General features: G+C 40.2%; 3 protein-coding genes across 5 annotated transcripts in view; 1 reads left to right on the top strand and 2 right to left on the bottom strand.

Annotated features, from left to right (window-relative positions):
* The window catches only part of aqp3a (aquaporin 3a), a 10,528-nt gene extending 4,315 nt beyond the window's left edge, over positions 1-6,213 (bottom strand). Inside the window, exons 1-3 of one of the 3 annotated variants that reach the window (XM_086075784.1) lie at positions 4,614-4,664; positions 3,698-3,792; positions 2,671-2,846 (exon numbers count right to left, since the gene is read on the bottom strand). In XM_086075784.1, the coding sequence (XP_085931910.1) occupies positions 2,671-2,778 (108 nt within the window). In that variant the 5' untranslated portion in view covers positions 2,779-2,846; positions 3,698-3,792; positions 4,614-4,664. Of the gene's footprint in view, positions 1-2,670; positions 2,847-3,697; positions 3,793-4,613; positions 4,665-6,169 lie in introns of those variants that run through there. The other 2 variants (XM_086075785.1, XM_086075786.1) reach the window with 2 other exon arrangements.
* On the bottom strand, positions 5,601-18,394 carry nol6 (nucleolar protein 6 (RNA-associated)). The gene is made up of 26 exons (XM_086075783.1): positions 18,244-18,394; positions 17,675-17,878; positions 17,473-17,589; positions 17,052-17,231; positions 16,795-16,963; positions 16,196-16,330; positions 15,929-16,092; positions 15,580-15,700; positions 15,441-15,499; positions 14,755-14,856; positions 14,566-14,681; positions 14,297-14,474; positions 13,822-13,944; positions 13,479-13,627; positions 12,954-13,029; positions 12,568-12,708; positions 12,333-12,450; positions 12,055-12,209; positions 11,792-11,955; positions 11,343-11,495; positions 11,123-11,220; positions 10,858-10,982; positions 8,200-8,289; positions 7,919-8,119; positions 7,437-7,538; positions 5,601-7,088 (listed from the first exon to the last, which is right to left on the bottom strand). The coding sequence occupies exons 1-26, from the start codon at positions 18,277-18,279 to the stop codon at positions 6,939-6,941; spliced, it is 3,426 nt and encodes a 1,141-aa protein (XP_085931909.1). The 5' UTR covers positions 18,280-18,394; the 3' UTR covers positions 5,601-6,938.
* On the top strand, positions 10,063-11,228 carry LOC147173495 (cocaine- and amphetamine-regulated transcript protein-like). The gene is made up of 3 exons (XM_086075787.1): positions 10,063-10,253; positions 10,355-10,438; positions 10,534-11,228. The coding sequence occupies exons 1-3, from the start codon at positions 10,110-10,112 to the stop codon at positions 10,639-10,641; spliced, it is 336 nt and encodes a 111-aa protein (XP_085931913.1). The 5' UTR covers positions 10,063-10,109; the 3' UTR covers positions 10,642-11,228.
* Positions 18,395-18,443: the final 49 nt, after the last annotated feature.

The raw sequence follows: 18,443 nt of genomic DNA on the forward strand, positions 1-18,443 counted from the left end.
GGTAATTTGTTAGCCAGTCAAGGTCAAGCCAAGATACGATGATCATTATCAATGGGAGGAACAAAAGTCCATTCAAAAGAGTCAGCTCTGAATTATAGAAGCTTCTTTGTGTCCATATCTTCATGTCACTACCATCACCCCAAAAATGTCATGAATGTTACTTTAGTCGTGTGTCTTGAACGGATGATTTTCTACAAACTAGTAATTTTCTGCATGAGGAAACATTAAAGCCCAGCATTTACTGCAAAAAGTGCATACTGCGAGTATGTTTTTTTTTATGGTAGGTTAAAGAAACGCGTGGACTGAAACCTCTTAATTTTGTAATAAAACTACAGAAAACAAAGCATCCAGACTGGTTGCACCTGGATTTTATCATCCAAACACCCAGATGAGGCCGCTCATTAAAATACCACACAAATGGCGTCTTATTTCTGTTGCTTTCCATCCCCAGCAAAATACACACAAGTAAAAAGTTGAAAGTTTTACAATATTCCACTGTGTATAATGCTCAGCCTTTTTGTTTTCAAAATGTGGTTCGCTCAGATAAAGTTAAACTGACTGATTCAGCAAGTTGTGCGGCTCACAGACAGCCGTCAGCACTCTGGGCAAGCTTACAAAAAAAGAAAAGAAAAGAAAAACATCTGGTCGTCTTTTTTTCCCCCACTCTGGAGTTGAGTAAGTTAAAATTAAAACCTACATTTATCCATGTTTTGTTCCATCGTCATTTTGTTAGTTAGAATCCGACGGTCAACGTAACGGAAAAGTGTGCTTTATTTCAGTTTTGCAGTTCATCTGTTCGCTACAACATCAGCCAGCCAGTCTTCATATAAACGTGCTTGTTCTGAGGCTACGAAACTTTTGGGAAAAACAGGCTTTAGCAAAGTTCTGTCCACACCCTTATTTGTCCCCGATCGACTCGTTTGCTTTGTCACCAACAGGAACTCGAGTTTCATCAGCAGACCGGGAGGATGTCAAATGACACACACAAGTCAAATCATATTATGCATATGATTGTTCTGCCTCCACGCCTCCTGCTTTCGTAATAATATGGCCTACAACAAGGCTGCTTTTCATCATAGCGTTTTGACATTGTTACCCATGAAATCTCAACTTAATGCTTGCTTTTGAGTAGAGCTGCCAAAAATAATAGATCAATCGACAAGCAATCAATTATCAAATTCATCGACAACTATTTTAATAATCGAGTAATCGTTTGGAGACATTTTTTTAATTTAAAATGGTCCAAATCCTCTGATTTCAGCATATCAACAGTAAGTGTTCACCGATTTCTGTAGTCCTTCATGAAAGAAGACAGACTATCTTGTGTGTTTAATCAAAATAAGACATTTGCAAACATCTGTTTTTACTTTGGAAAACAATAACCAAGCCGGTAACATAGTACAATATCAATCTACCTTTATTTTAATCACTATATGAATATGAAGTATGAAATAAACGCCAATCACTGGTTGATAAACAGTAGTCGGGGGGGAAAAAATGCTTTTTTTAATACACTTTAATGCAAAATGAATCAGATTAGTCGATTAACGGATTCTAAAAATATTCGATAGTGACAGAAACACTTTTGAGTTGTTTGTGGTTTCGCAGTGATTTAAAACAAAACTAGTTTTCCATAGGCGATATAGTGAAACTGTGAAACATGTGAAAAGAATGTCTTCCCTTGGATCCTGGTTCCAAGTTTGCTGTGCATTGTATATATTAGATGCACTCAAGTATGCTAACCTAACATTTACACTGTTACAATCACACAAATGCTTGCTTTGTAGTGTGCGCTGTGCCTATACACTTTGTAGCCATGCTTGGCAAATATTGCCACAGAAAATTGATTAAAAGGAACACTGGCATTCAGCGAGTAACTGATTACGCTGTAGTACAATAGAAAGAGTAGAAAAAAAGACTCTTGAAAAGAGGTGGAGCATATAGTTTAAACATTCAATGAAAGGGTGGAAAGTGTTGATCACATTGATACAACACGCGCGAGTTTTTTTTCTTCTTCTCTTAGATAAGTTTAAGATTTCTTCTGATTCCACTTTAACTCATTCACTTTAACAATTCATTTGAATTTTGAACTTAGTTTAACATTTTTCCCACTTTTGTTAACAAGAGTATGAAAACCAATATTTTTTTTTTATTAGATCTAAAATTTGTGATTAATCGTGAGTTAACTAGTGTCATGCGATTAATTACGATTAAAAATGGTAATCGCCTGACGCCCCTAATTTTTAATAATCTTTTCTTTAAAAAATTAGAAAAAATTGGAAAAAAATAATTACATTTATTATTTTTTTTTTTTTAAAAAGAATAAAAGATTATTAAAAATTAGGGGTGTCCGGTGATTAAAATGTTTAATCGTAATTAATCGCATGACTTCACGATTATTCACAAATTTTATATCTGTTCTAAAAGTACAAAAAAAAATCTAGGTTTTCATACTCTTGTTAACAAAAGTGGAAAAAAAAAAGTTTAACTCATAGAAATAGTTACAATGAATTTATGACGTCTATAGCCGTCAATGGCAGTGAATGAGTTAATGTTGCTCTTATATTTGTTCTTTGTTGGATGCGTCTTTTTTAAGTGTGTAAATAAAATGTTAAAATAAATACATAAAATAAAGTATGTCTATCACCCCATCACCCCATAAGCACTTACCACAAGAATGAGTGTGCCCAGACATTCTGCCAGGGCCTGGCGGAGCAGTAGGTTACGGATCTGGAAGGTCTTGGACAGTTTCTCCAAATAGATCTTTTGTCTGCCCATGTTGTCTCGTTAGCAGGCCACTGGGAAGCAAGGAGCAGGTTTCGGCGAGCAGATGTGAAGCTGTGGAGCTGGAAGGACCAGACTGGTCTTATAAAGAGCAGAGTTTTCTTTGACTGGGCCACTGCCAATCGTGAGGGCAGCCACACCCCCCTGCCACACACGCCTACATGCGGCAGTCACCATGTGATTCAACATGCAGGTTTACAGAATATGCCTTCACTGCATTGCATTTCCTGTTATCTGACAGATTGATGTGTTGCATATGTGCAGTATATAATTATCTGGAAAGTCACATCTTTTCTTTTTTTGTCATTTAACGGGCAGGGACTCAAACAGTATTTGCTTTGATAATAGACTTAAATGATATTCTATTACAAAAACAAAAAAGGGAGAGTCTTGTGCTGTATATATAGTATACTGTAATTCGAAATATGCCAAAGTTTTAAACCTGTCTACATCTGTTCTGCATCCTTCCTTTACACCGCTTGACACGGATCTTTGCGTTCCTTGCGTGGCTTAGTCTGACCTGTTCTTTTGTTTCCTGTCTGAAACTTCATCAGCGCACATTATTCTTCCATGTCCTTTCTCTGGTTTCAAATCGAGCTGTGAGAACATGCCAGCCTTTAAGAGCTCAGTGTAGTTCATGTCTAGAACAAATGAGATACCCCCCCCCCCTCCCTCCTTCCCTTGTGTTGCATTTGCTGTGCCCAATCTATGGCCCAACACATAATCAATGTGGATTAGGAGAATATTAATATTGAGTATTTATAATCTAAAAAATAAAAATGTATGTCATCAGAATTGTGAGTACCTCTATGAGGATTTCGAACAGAGCTATAAAAGTAAGAAAATAATGCAGTGACGTACATCACCACTTAAATGCCCAGCAGGCAAATGAATCATATCAGTCAAAGTTTATCTGCGTCAGGAATCCTGTTTACGTCGGGGCTGATTCAGCTGAACTACCACAAAAATGGCGCAAGTACAGGAGAAGCTATAAAGTTCTCTCACCGTCTGAAATATAACAATGAATAAAAGAATGAGATCAGGTGGTTTTGCGGAAGTTACAGTCATCGAGTATGAGGTCAGGTACGTTTGAGACCGTTCTTTTCCCACATCAACTGAGTTGGATAGAGTAGCCAAAAGATGAAATTGAGTAAGAGTATAGTAATATGACGCAAGCAAAAAAGTATAGTCCTCCAAAGAATTACTTCAGAGTATGTCGGCAACTCAAACCACTACACTGACTACAGTACTCTTCTGATTAATGATTATAATCACAGCATGAATGTCAAATAGTAAAAAAAAACATACAATAGAACTAAATGTGCAAATGTAGATATTACAAGACAGCATCACTAAATTGATCAGTCCAAAATTAACTTTTTTGTTTACACTTGTGAAACACAACGAAAAATTCTGAACATCCGGGCATTTCTGATATTTCAGCAATGCAATTCACCTTACACTGTGATAACAAACAGCCTTTATTGCATTGCTTTTGCCTGTGACTAGTGTTTCCTCAAATTTCTACTAGAGTTAAGTTTTTGAAATAGCCGGCCATATGTCAGCAGGTCTTTTTCATAACCTGGAATGTTAATATTTTTAATTACCCACTTAACTTTGCATTTGTGTGCTGTGACTAACTACTCACCACCGCACAATAAAACTATTGTCGCATTTTGCATTGTCCAATTTTCTCTGTTAGCATTAGCATGGATTCGATCTCAGCAACTAAGAGTCAGTCCGGTTAGTATCAAGCGTGAACACGACACAGCCAATCATTGCAATCTCCTGACAGAAGTCATTCATTAATCAATTATTTGTGAACTTACAAAAACTATGGCAGGAAACATTCAAACGTGCTACTATAACGTAGAGAAAAAAAAGGGGGGAGGGCAACAATACTTGTACTCATAGTAATCGCAAAGATGAAGCACAGCTGGGTTGGACAAAAGGGAGGAACTGGTTGGCTGATACAGGAGCTGGGTGGAGCTAAGAATTGACAGAAAGGAGGGCCTGCCATAAAATAAAATAATTTTTAAAATAATTCACAGAATCTGCCCATGTAAAGTGTTACTAATTGTGATACTGTTTTTATGAATGACCAGTTGTTTTTTGTAATGATGGATTGGCCCATTTTGTAATTAATAAATTATGGAAAGGTGTTTATAATTTTACTGTACAGTACTTCTACTTGTATGGCGGGGAATAGGGACCAGCAAAAAATAAATAAAAAATTATGATTTATTGCAAACCCTCCCCAAAGAAGGTTTCCAAATGCCTATAGATGCCACAAAATGGCCACATACAGGGTAAAAGCCTGTCTTCCTTTCACTTTAACATAGTTTAAATGGCACCAAAGCATTTCTTTACTTTATATTCGGGCTTGATGGCGGAAGGATTAAAGTGGGGGGAATGCTGAATATTAACTCATGTTAGTTTTTCCAGCTAATTTGTACTTTTGGCACAGGACATTTTAGTGCTAATTTTACCAAATACATGATTTGATTATTCACGGTCAAACACAATCCCGGCAGTAAAACCAGAGGAGCCCAAATGCTGGTTTGTTGTTTGTTCTTTTCCAGGAACAAGAGGAATTTTGAGAGTGAAAACAATGCCTGTGACCACAACTATTTTGAAAAGCACAATATGTCTGCCTAGGTGTTGCTTGTTTTGCTCTGAAAACAGTTTCAAATGATTGAGGAGTATAAAGAGCATGTGTCAACCAGATGTGTTTGTCTTTATTTGGGGTACCAGATGTTTTCCATTGTCATAAATAAATAAATAAATAGGCACATAGCTCCAGAAAAGGTAGACAGTTTGTGCAGCAAATTTTTAATGACAACAAAGTGCGTGAAACTTTTATTTTTTTTATAACCCCCCACACAGTTTGCATTAAAACACATTGTGCATTGTTGCCCAAGATAAAAAAATCAAGCTCATGCAATGTCCAACAATTTTATGGCATTGTTGATGTGTTCACTCGCGAACACATAAAGCGTGTCTAGTACATTTCCACTTTGCCTATAATTAAGCAGAGCTGCTGCCGTCAAAACACACTTCATCTGTCAACAGCTGTACATGCTTTCACACCCCATGACATCCTAGTGTGTCAGCATGACAAGAAATGCTCCTTACATGCCGTTGACGGTGTTGCGCAATTAATGATCTGCCTAAGCAGCCAATCTGTCTGCTGTGAATTATCAGAAATATGCCACGGATCTGTGCTGGAATGTAACATTTCATAAAACATGCAGCTTTATTTTAACTCAATTTGTCTCAACTATCAAAGTGCAGCTGATTGTCAACACAATTTGTTGCACGTGAAAGTAGTGAATCAACAACCAATACTTTATGTTTTACAAGTGAAACGTAAAAAAGTACTCACCCGTTTTGAAGACCCGACAGCCACAGAATAGAAGCAACGGGAAGGTGTTTTCAGAGCAGCAATAAAACCACAGATCCGGGTCATGATCTTTCACTTGATATTCACAGCTGTTACGTCAAACCCTCAGCATCTAAAATTATGTTGCCCTTTCACCAACCTGCACAAGCTTTTCAGGTGAAATCCTACACCAAAATGCCAAAAGCTGTGCCAACCAGCTGGAGACAGTCATGCTTAAACTCAACCGGTGCGCACCTTTGTGCATTCATTCATTTTCTATACCGAATGTCCTCATTCGGGTGTACACCGGCAGGCAGATCTACACTTTTGTCATTTTACTTTAAGAAACTATCCATTTTTCTACACTTGTTATTCTCATTAGGGTCAAAGATGAGCTGGAGCGAATCCCAGCTGTCACTGAACTGGACCCACGCTGCTTACATGGAATTCCCGTGAGTGAACGAACCACTGCATCAGAGACTTTTGAAATACAAATTTGATGTCATCTCGGAATTTCTACATTTGATACCAAGGCACTGTTGCATCACATTGCTATCCAGTGTTGAGAAATATCAACCATGTTTTTTTTCAGTGATGAATAGGAACAAGTAAAGGCAAACTGTTAGTTAAGTTAATGGAAGGAAAAGTAAGATGGAACAGAAAAAAAAGTCTGTATATTGACAATAAACATTTTTTTAAATCAAAACATTAAGAATTCAAATTTGCTTCGTTGTGTTTTCCTAAGCAAATCGTTTTGAAAACTAATATGGAACTAAAATGACCATCTTTCAGTCCTGGCCTCCACAGATTTGACCAAATCTTTTCCAATGATTCTGAAGTCCTCCAGGATAGCTTCCACATTGGGAACCGTTTTTGCTTCGTCGCCAGTTACCTCCACTCTTCTGGCAGACATCTGGGACGTCTACAGGAAGTGGACAAAATAAATGTTTGTTGTCTGCTATAGTCATGTTAAGAGGGCAGAAATGATTGGATTTCTGCTGATCCAATAGGGTCTCCCCCGTCAACAACATTTATAATCACACATCAATCTAATTTACAAATTGCAAAAAGAACGTTTCATGGAAAACTCTGCAAAAAAATGCAAACGTGAAAATGACCACCATCTTTAAAAGAGAAATGCCTTCTCCTCTTGGGGTGTGGCGCATAAACTAAATCCAAGTTAATACTCAGTTCTTCATCGGTCAAAATGAGTCACTCAACGGAGAAGACTGGATAAGCCTCGTTGCTTCCGAGCACAGAGTGTTTTTACCTTGAAGGGCAGAGGGGCGAAGGCCTTCGGCTTCCATAAAACGGCGATGATAGATCCTCCATAGGGGTCACAGAAGAAAAGGGCCAGGTCTCCAAATGCGTCCTAAATATGATGATGGATATCATAATAAATTGTAAGTCGAATTGAATTAATTTCGGCGACAGAGCAACAGGTTACCAACATCATATCTTTCTGATCAATTTAAGTGGAACAAGCAACGCAATCGTTAAACCGTGCAATCCTTACGGTTTAAATGTTATTTTGGAGCGCAATGTACCCTTTAATTTATTAGCAGGGAAATGTGAAGGATAATTTAAATGGTTTCCATTAAGTTTACATGCAAAATGCTCTTATTTGGTTTCATGTGTATTTTTATGGTTTGTACTTTACAGTTTGTTGGCAGGAAGCCACTGGAAAGCGCAGCTTTGCGTTCCGCCCCCTTCTCGGAACATCAACTCAATAGATGACAAATTGACACTCACCCGCAGCTCTGCCAGGTAGAGGGTCACAGGGTTATAGTCGATGACGGGCATCCTACCCCCCAAGGGGCCCACGTTGCCGGTGGTCAGGCCCCTGCTGAAGTTGACGGCGGGAGTGTCCACTGCCTGGCAGAGGAGCGGAACCTGCTTGGGGTTCAGGTGGATCAGTACGTCGTAAGCCTCCAGAGGAGGACGCATGACCACCTGTGCATTGAAACGCACGTATTACAACATGATCTCTTCAGTGAGTGAGTGTTATTGCTTTCCGCCCCCCCACAACTAACCCTGACATCTTGGATCTGACTGCCATCCATCAGCTGATGTTCCAGAACTTTGAGACTCTCAGCAGCCACCAGCACAACACGCTGCAGCATCTGAGGAAATTCATATACAAAATAGGCATCTAAGTTGTTAAAGCAACACTAAGGAACTTTCAGTTTACGTTGATTATGCCGACGCCATATGGACAAAAGTGGTATTGTTTTGTCTGACGGAAGACCAAATTTCCTATGAGGACAAGCACATTGTGTCGTTTTTTAGCTCACTCCAGCAAGTGAAAACCAGGCCACTGTTGATCCGTGACTGTCCTTTCATCCGGGGTAGCTTTTGACTTATGCCATTCAGCACATTTGTAATTTTTTGTGTGGCAGTGTTCCTACCATCCTCCTCAAAGTTGCTTAATACCAGTAAAAATGATACAGACCCCCTCAGGCCATGGCAAAGGTACCATTCAACTAGTTTTAAGTCGATGTTTCATCAGAAGAGTTATGAAAATATTTTATTGAGGTTGAAAAGTCCCTCAAGTTGAGACAGACAGATGATTCCGAAAGACTTCCCAGGATGAATAAACTCTGACCAACGATTTCCTCATTTGTTTCAACTTGCCTTGTAAAAGGAAACGCGTAAGCGTTTGAAAGTGGGGTGACTCAATATGTGCTTGAGGCTAAATTAACTACAATGCAAACTCTAAATTCAAAAGATCCTTTTGTCATACAGTTTATGATACAAATTTTTTTTTATCTCAAATTTTCTGTTAAGTGAGCGTGTGTAAAAAAGGTCCACTGTTGGGAGGAAAATGTTCATCTCTATTAATCTTGGTTTAGCATTTATAACCGTCAAGTTCATTTGTACATTAGTTACTGGAGGGGTCCAGTTCACGTGGCTTGTGCATAGTCAGTGACCTTGTGGTGGCTGGCGTAGTGGAGGGTGTGACTCAGTCAGTGGAAAATCTCTTGTGAAGTATGATAATTTGCTTTCAGGTGTGCAGAACAATGACAAAGTGAGGCGGGTTAGCACTGCTAACATTAGCCATTATTCGTTGTACCATAGGTGGCGCGCTCTGTCTTTCAGAATAAGAGCATAATGCAAGTCCTGTTGACTGTATTAACGTTTGTGTTCATTTACCAATCTGTATTTTTTCCCTCCTAGAAAACCACGCATGCACACAGAGAGGAATTGTATTCCAAGAAATTGAGTAGAGGAGGACATAAAAACACATGTGCCTTAGTTAATTTATTACCATCCTTCCTCTGGGCCTTAAGTGTTGTTCAGGCCAACACATAGACCTGGGCTAGCAACAGAGGAGAATGTCTCCACTACAGCGGGCACTGCTGGCAGCCGAGCTATAAATATGCTTGGCTTGCACTGGTGTCAAACTCAAGGCTCGGGGGCCAGATCCGGTCCGTCGCATCATTCATTTGTGGCCCATGAAAAAAAATGTATGTGCATCAACTAACTTCTTGCTAAAATATAAAAATTGCAAATTGCCTTTACTTACCAATACCAAAGACTGAAAGCTTCATATGATATTCATACGATCCATAGCATCCACTGAAGTGAAAGGATCTTTTTCTCTTTCTGCTCTCGGTCCCTCTCTCTTCTGCCTCCTCATCTAAGCCCAGAGGCTGTTTTAAATTTCTTCTTTAGTTTACCCCCCCCCCCTTTTTTTTCTTGCTAATTTGTAGTTTAGTTGATTTTCTTAGTGTGACTCTTTAGTCAATTTTTATTTATTTATTTTAGTTGTGAATTGACGAAATGTAATACTGACCACCCCAAAACACCACCTCAGAGAGGAACGTGACCAAACACAAAGTTCCTGCCCCCTTATAAGAGGAGGCTGCTTGGAGGCTCCCTGTAATGTTGTGGAGAAGAGTGAGGTGGAGCACACAAAGTTTATCTGGGTCAGCTCTGCATCATGAAAAGTTGCTGTGTGTACCTTTTCTGCACGTTGGTGTGCATCACCAAAAGCTTTTACGCCGACGCTGTGATCCAGACGGAGGAATACAAAGCTAGACATTTACGATATTTTATGACCATGGATGGCAACGAAAAGCAATTGGTGAGCACAATCTTTAAGAGCTCTAGTCATGCATGGAAGTATTGTTGGCACTGCTGAGTTTGCTGTTTGGTCAACTTTAAAATGTGAATTTATGTTACCAGATCAATGATTTACATGAGGTTTTGGATAGACTTCAGAAAAATCAACTTTCAGCTCTCCGGAAAAAACACGGACACCTGCCCATGGTATGTGATTTGACTAAGAGGGTTAGAAAATACCTCCAAGTACCACAATACTATAATGAAAGTCTGGCTATATTGTGCATTTTCTTTTTCTACAGTGTGATCCAGGAGACCAGTGTGCACTGAGGAGAGGCTCCAGGATTGGGAAACTGTGTGATTGCTCCCTGCCCAGAACATGCAATTCTTTCTTACATCGGTGTTTATGATCTTATCACTTGGGATATCTAACCTCTAAAAAATAATCTTAAACTTGAAGCTCACTTTAACTTATCATGTATTCAATTGACTGTTTGTTATTGTAGCTATAAATCTCAAAACTTTTTTTACATAGTTTTATAGAGTGGAAATATTTATGCTTCATTTAATAAATGATTTATACAGAATAAGTGCAGGTTCCACTTTTTTTTTGTTGGCCCACTGACCTGTACTGTGGGGGCTTGCTTGGTCCACATTGAAACATTTTTGTCCTTAGGCGTTGCTATAAACATGACTGGTAGGAACTCCCTGGAGGCCATGAAGTCATTCTTGATCTCTGTGTAGTCGGCCGCTACACATGAGGAGAGGCGCACAACGGTCACAACTTAGCAACGGCAACGAGCAAGACGTTAAATAAAGTATGTCAGATGTGTAAATAGAAAGGAGGTCAGCAACTGTTTATTTTGCACGGGTATGTGTGAGTGTGCCTGCCTGTGAGCTGCTTGTTGAGGTTGACGACCAGCGGGTTGTTCCTCCAGTCAAAGGAGGAGAGCAGATGAAGGAAGCGGAGGAAGCCCACCTGAGGAGAACTGAGGAGGACAGGGAAAATACATTCACATGACCGACATAGCAAAAAAAAAAAAAAAGAAGGGCAAAGAAACACAAATACAAGTCTCGTGGGCTTGAATCAGTTTATTTTAGAAAACGTTACCCAGGAGGGGTGAATGGCGCAGGCTGTAAGAAGAGGGAAGCCACCAGGAGGTCCGCCGTGTCCTCTGTGATATCTTCACTGAAGAGCTGGGCTCCGAGCCAACGTTTGGCCAGGCGACACACTGCTCCGAAACATGGGTGTTGCTGCTGGAGCCTGAAAACAAGGAGAAAAAGTAAACATCCATCTTCTCGACCGCTTGTAGGCCTAAGTTATGTCTGAGCCTATATCCCAGCAAACTTAGGACTTACTGAGTACATTTAAGGCTACTGCAAACCAAGCGTCATATCTGAATCCAATAAAACATTATCTTAAACACAAACTAGAGCCATTTGTTTTTTTTTGATAAGTGGAAAAATATATATTAAAACCAGGAGGTTTTATTTTAAGGCCACAGTGCCCAGAACCTAGAGGAGAGATGACAGAGTGAGAGACTGGCAGCCATGTTTTACCCGTGCAGCGTGCTGGTTAGTAGAGGCTTGTGTATGGTGCTCAGCTCCAGGCTTTGAGCCTCCTCGTTGTCCCTGACAACCAACAGTCCCTCGGGAGTCACTTGCTCCCTCAGCACCTGGGGCTCTTGATGGTATGCCACCTGGATGCGGAACACAAAGCCGTCCTGGAACAGACAAATAAATAAAATGACGCTGCAAACTTCCAGTCACGTTCAAAATGATATTGCACAAATGCCTGTTCCTTCCGAACAAATATAAAGCACCTTCCAGACATCCAAGTATGTGGCACAGGGTTTGCATGTGTAATTATGCCGAGTCTTGAGCAACTCTCCCAGGCGGACGTGGAAGGCAGCTCGGATGTGGCGGATAGCGACGCGGTTGTGAGGCCACTTTCCACTGCCCTCCATGTGACAGATCACTGCAGGTTACCAAAACATTCATCATACAGTGTGGCACTTCGGTGACAACAGCATCATGTAAATGTTGCTGATATATGGTTAACTAAAAACACAACAAACATTTGTTTGGCTTACATACTAACCTGTGATGGGGTTAACATAAGCTGGGCAAGGTTTATCCACCTTTGGTAGAAGCAGTTGGAAAGCCCTTTGTTTGTCAAAGAAGGAGTAGTCGAACTTCAGTGGCACAGGAGGAAAAACCTAGACAGCACAGGTTGTGAATTGAATATTAAAAAACATTCCAAAGCTATCAATAACATTGCACTGTGCTTATTCCTAATTGTGTTGTGGTATGCATTCCTCATAATAGGAGTTCACCTGTGTGTATCTGAGTGATGAATGGGCTCCTTGCACTGATGTAATGGACAGTGGAAGACCATCCAGTTTCCAAAGTTTTCGGCTCAGGTCGTCATAAGACTGAACCACACGCAAACTTTCTTCCTCTCCAGTACTCGGCACCTAAAGATAATGCGAGGGAAAACAATAACATGGGGTACTCTTGAATGAGTTGAAACACAAATTGTGCATGTAGTTTTTAGCGCCGCGCAGAAGTTTTAACTGAATTTCTGCAGAAGGAAATGATCAATGACAACTCCCACATTAACTTATATATAGTATTTAAGAAAAGCATCTCTCTAAAGTGTATTTTGATCTAAAGTATATGTAACAATAGCAAGTGGTAAATATAAAAATATTTTTTTTACCTGACTTCCAATTTTGATGACGTCGTCAACAATTGCCCCAACATGTCGCACACAAGACTCAGGGATGTCTGCATGGCTGTTGAAAAAAAAAATATACATTTAGAAGGAGTGACGCTTATTACCATTGTGACAGTCAGAACCAACGTTAGCTAACTTGCTTACCAACTGCAGAGAAAACTAATTTTGGGCCAAAATGAAGTGAGGAAATGTAAGATGAAACATGCCTAACAGCTCTCACTTCATGGAAAAAAAGTATTGTGACACGTGTTGAGTCTATACAGGAAATTCCACCTTTTTTTTTTTTTGATGCAAGTTTGCATCTTATGTGAGGTCGATTTTTCCCTGTACATCCATTAGAACATTTGAACAGTTAGAAATCACTGATGTTGGAGGTTTACAAGCTCTTGTTGCAACATTACACTAAATTACAAATGTAATTACAAAGTGCCTGACCAACCAGCTGCAAAACTAACGACTACTTAAAAATCAGTTCAAAGTCCTGGTCTGGAAAAACACAATACATACAGCTGTAGTAGGTGTAGGATGATCTGTTGTGGTACCAGTCGTTTCTGGCACATGCTTTCTCCTTCCCACAGGACGGCCTCAGTGATGGCGCTGTCCTGAAAACGACGGAGCTCCGAGCGAGCGCCCCAAAGCTGTCGGAACTCAGCAGCCTAATAGAAGAAACACCACGTGGGATTCGCTTTAAAAGCACAAACATCCCCGACACACAAGCTCGGCAAATTCACTCTAAATCCACTGTGTGGGGTAAGCCAATCACTTTAATCTACAAGAAATGTAGATGAGTTAATAGGAGTGTTTCTTTTAAACATGTGAATGTGTGAATTACTCAAGAGGGCGAAGATACCTTTGGGCTGTCTGCTGGAGGTCCTCGTTCCAAAAGAGACGTGGCCAACTCAGGCCGCAACAACAATCCAAAGGTGAGAGGTGGCTGGGCTTTGTACTTTGGAGGTTCGCTCTCCAGCGACCACTGCACAAAATAATAATTACTTACATTTATAATCCACTCACTCATCCATTATCTGTTTTTGCCGATCAATCAGAACCTCACATTCACATGGTGACTGATGGGTAAACTTAAATTACGTTGCATGCATTCACTATGCCATCATTAACTCTGAGCTTATCAAACTATAAATGAATGTTGTTATTTTTTTCTACAGAGGATACCTACTGTATTTCAGGTGCTGCATTAATTTATTCAGGTTTTCTTCAAATTTTGAATCCAGTGAAGATGATGATGATGATGATGATGATGTAATCATGTGTTCATCATGTTAACCGCCTAATCATCTATGCATTTTGAATACTGTGTAACCCACCTCAGGTTCTGGGCAAAGCGAGTGGGTGAGGAGGCTGATCCTTTGGCCAAATCCTCTCTGAAGCAGCGACAGTAGAAACGGGAGCACCGTGTGCACATAGTTTCCGCTCTGGTCCATCAGCTCATTGAGGAGGTTCAGCTTCTTACAGCTGGACTGCAGCTTGACAAGTTCACACAATCTGGGTAGGACATGAAGAGAATCCAAACTCAACATGGGAGTTTCAACAGAGATGATCAATCGGTATTTTAACTGTTGATGGACAGCCATACTGGAAGATGTGGTCACTGGTTCTTATCATAGGTTTGGGGATCATGAGGAGGCTGTGGAATCCATCCACAGTGGGGTCGTCCCAGAACTGCATGGATAGTGAGGCCTCGTGCTGCAGCTGAGAGATTTGTTTCAAGTGGTTAAAACATAGACCCCTTGAACAAAGATGACTTTTAAAGTGCAAACTGTACCTGCTTGTAGGTGCAAGCCGTCATGTCAGCACACATGTTGAGGTGTCCAGATGGATCAATGAACACGACCTGGAATGCATCGTGAAAGTCTGCCAGTGATGGCTGTGGGACAAAGAGATAAGAATGACATTGTTAACTCATTTGCTGCCAAAAACATATAAATATGTTCCATTTTAAAAGTTGTAAGTTTCCCAAAGACGTATTTATGTTTTTTTTTTTAATGCTTGAGCATACAGGAGGCTTTGATGCAGCCTCTCAGCTGCAGAGAACGGTTGAGGAAATGGTAGTCAGCAGAGCAAAACAGACCAACCAGGGCCATGATGATAAAAGCTAATTTACCCATAGCTCGACACAGATTTGAGAACAATGATGAAACTTAGCTATATTCTAATGGTAATTGCTGCAAAATGGAAACAGATGCAATATGTACTTCTTTTACCCCGATGAAAGAAGACACTCTAATCTTTCTTTTGGTAGTGTCCATGTTTTTATAGCAATAGAACACAATATTCTGTGGACCTTGCAAAATCAGTCAAAATACAGAAAAACAGCCGGGAGCGAAGAGGATTGCTGCAGTGAAAATGGCTGGGAGTGAATGAGTTAATAAGAGTGAAGAGGAAATGCACATACATGTATGCGTGTTGTGAAAGGTTTAAATATTTTTGCGTTCAATTTTGATCACTCACTGCTGTCGAGTCGGGATCTTTGGCTAAGCTGATTCCATTCAATGTCAGGTCTGTCGTTGCTGGAATGAAAAGAAGTTGAACCAGTGCTAAAATGTGACCGATATGTTCTGATTGCGTTTCAAGGTTTTCATCAACATACCCAGAAAGTTTAAGGTGTTCCGCAGCAGCTGATAGGCAGTCATGGTGTTGCTGATTCTGTGCATGGTCAGAAGGTACGCCAAGAGCATGGAGGCCAGAAAGCCATTAAAGCACCCAGTGCCCTTAAATACATATGAAAGAACAGCACGATTGGATGAAAATGAGATTAGATGAGTAAAGAATATTAAAACTCCAGATTTTAACCCTGAACCTTAGAACTGTTAGGCAAACGTGCTTACCACTAACCATAAAAAAATCCAAAGCGCTTGGCGCAAGGTGAAACATTAAACCCGCAACATTGTGCAGTGCAAGAACTTCAATCACCCATGTGGACTCGGGAGGAAACACACCTGGTCAAGCTCTCGCTGACGGAGCCAGACTTTGAGCAAAGCCACCCCGTCAGGAAAAGCGGCGCACTGTGCGCTCACAGCAGTCAGAAACTGGAGGTGGGCCCTGGGCAGTAGATCACCCAGAAGGGAGCTGTTGTAATGCGGAGTGGGGGGCTCACTGATCTCTGCAGGGAATAAAAATGTAATTTAAAAAAGGGCAACAAAAGACATGTTGTCTGCATGTGGCGACTGTGAAAATAATATGCAATAAAAAGTCACAAGTCTTACCGGATTGTGGTTTGTTCGCTTCAGTGTACCAGCCTGTCCGGATGTTGTTCATCTGAGGGTGAAAGCGCCTGGGCTTGAAAAATCCAGGAGGTGGACAAGCATGAAGCCGGACTGTCAAGATGGATAAGTCTTTACCTAAAGGATATGACAAAATGGATCAAATATTTTACATATTACGTATACTGAGGCACACACAAATACACACACTGTGACTTAAAAAAATGCAATAATAGGGGTTCTTCGGTATACCACAGTTCTGTTCTTGGGGCGAAAACATAACCCGTAATTGTGCGCAAGTCTAGTCTATCATCACCATTTATGCTAAGACAGTATTAAAGTCATAATTAATAAATCAAATAAAATCCAGTAAGAATGGCGGTAACTGAGCAGGCCTACTTGTTATGGTGCTGATCAAGTGTGATACGTTGTAAACCAAGGTCTCCATATACAGCGAATAATATGGCAAATGGAATAGTTTAGAATTTTAGTTTATTACCATTTGCACTTCTATATGAAACATTCCCTTTTAACTCAAACAAGTCGGTGGCTGGTGTTCTGGAATGAAATGCCAGATTCTGAGATGTAAATTAACAACCTACCCGGAGGACTCAGCAGCAGAACAGGTCGAAGTCGATTACCATGAAGACAAGAGTAGGACATGGCTCCGATGTCTGAAGAAGCTGTCAGATACTGAGCGAGACCTGCCAGGTAGATGGCTCTCTTCCTGGGATACCTCTGGTTTAAGAAGTCTTTGGGGTGAAGGATATCCTAAAAAACAAGAAATCATGTGTGTGACTCCAAACATTTAAAACAACTGACTCAGCTGAAGTGCTCTACTCTTTAAAGTGTGACTTACAGCTGGGATTGTGACAGTCAGGTCCACTACAACGCGTGGTTTCGTGCAGGTTCCCAACGGATAACTGCCAATCAGATCAACAGAGGCGGGAGGCGCCATATGGAACTTGCCCTTTTGTGTTTTTGGTAACAGGAGGATGGGAACCTTCACATCACTGGACAACCATGACAGGTCATTCACCTTGAACAAAAAAAATATATATATATATATATATATATATATATATATATATATATAAATCATGATTATGTAGTTAAAGATGTGTTACTAAGACTACAAACCATCAATTTAGTAAATTCCCAGTTTATTTTCACAAATGACTGTTAATTCCCATTGAAATGTTTTTTAACTTTGAAAATTTCTGTAATTGTGCAATCTTTTACCTTACACACAAAACCGCATTATGAAAAGTAAGACGCACCTCCGACTCAGGTGACTGTGGTACAGCCCTCAGGAGTTTGGTGACCTTCTCAACAAAAGTATCTATTTGCTTTTTCCTGCGTTCGCTGAGGGCAACTTCTTTCAGCAGTTCCTCCATCTGTTAACGGTGATAATATAGAACACGAGATGATTTAGTGGAGGTCTTTCCCATTACATTTAAGTTGTTGAGTCAAACATTTTACCTGCATTTTAAGCAAGCTGCAGTGAAATAAACTCTCAGCTTCTTTCAGCTGGTTGAGCTCCTCCACTGTTGGGGGTCTGTACAGGTCGCTTCTGGACAACTTCACCCGGTGGTACTTCACCTCCTTAGTGTTGCTCTTTTTCACTTTAGCAGGAGGCTCATTTTTCTCCTTCTCCACGTCATTGGTCAATTTTGTTGGAGCCATCTAGTGACACACACACGCACGCACGCACAAAAATATCACTGTAAAACAAAATTGCTTATTGAAAAATTAAAACCGGCGTTGGCTTTTATGCACTTGAGACAATTAGATCTGTTGGCCTAAAAATTTTACTTATTGTAAGATACAAAAACGCTCACCATGTGCTCTTATTAAACAGTACACTGCTTTATAAAGCCTAAAGGAACGATATAATGTAAAAAAAAATTAAAGCAGCTAAGACGTGTGACTACTTTTCTCCAAGTTTGCAGGACTGCATTTTTGAAGCCTCTCGATACAGTACAGTACATCTCCCGTGTGCCCAGGGGCCTCTGTTGACATTTAGTAATGAAAATAAAATGTGAACTTACCTCTAATGACTCAGCATTTACCCTCTTTTTCTTCATGTCTACTCCAGACGAGAAAGTGAAGTTAAATCTTTAATTTCTTTTGGTTTTATCGACACTGCAATAGCCACACTAACGTACTCTCACATGTGCAAGGGTCACTGTAACATGCTTGTTGCCAACACCTTATCCGATTGGTCTACAGTGGGAAGATGTGAATGATG

Source organism: Leptonotus elevatus, chromosome 5 (genome assembly GCF_054856555.1).
Source record: "Leptonotus elevatus isolate MCC_2025b chromosome 5, RoL_Lele_1.0, whole genome shotgun sequence".
In the NCBI taxonomy this organism is placed as follows: domain Eukaryota; kingdom Metazoa; phylum Chordata; class Actinopteri; order Syngnathiformes; family Syngnathidae; genus Leptonotus; species Leptonotus elevatus.

Bases quoted from the DNA above. Each gene is read 5' to 3' on its own strand.
- nol6 (XM_086075783.1), bottom strand. From the start codon at position 18,279: ATGAAGAAAAAGAGGGTAAATGCTGAGTCATTAGAG. The intron at 13,628-13,821 runs GTATCTTCGCCC...TTCTTCTATTAG, and splicing joins CTCCAGCAGACAGCCCAAAG to GCTGCTGAGTTCCGACAGCT. The intron at 8,120-8,199 runs GTTAGTTGTGGG...TTCAATGCACAG, and splicing joins GTCAGATCCAAGATGTCAGG to GTGGTCATGCGTCCTCCTCT.
- LOC147173495 (XM_086075787.1), top strand. From the start codon at position 10,110: ATGAAAAGTTGCTGTGTGTACCTTTTCTGCACGTTGGTGTGCATCACC. The intron at 10,254-10,354 runs GTGAGCACAATC...TTATGTTACCAG, and splicing joins ATGGCAACGAAAAGCAATTG to ATCAATGATTTACATGAGGT. The intron at 10,439-10,533 runs GTATGTGATTTG...CTTTTTCTACAG, and splicing joins AACACGGACACCTGCCCATG to TGTGATCCAGGAGACCAGTG.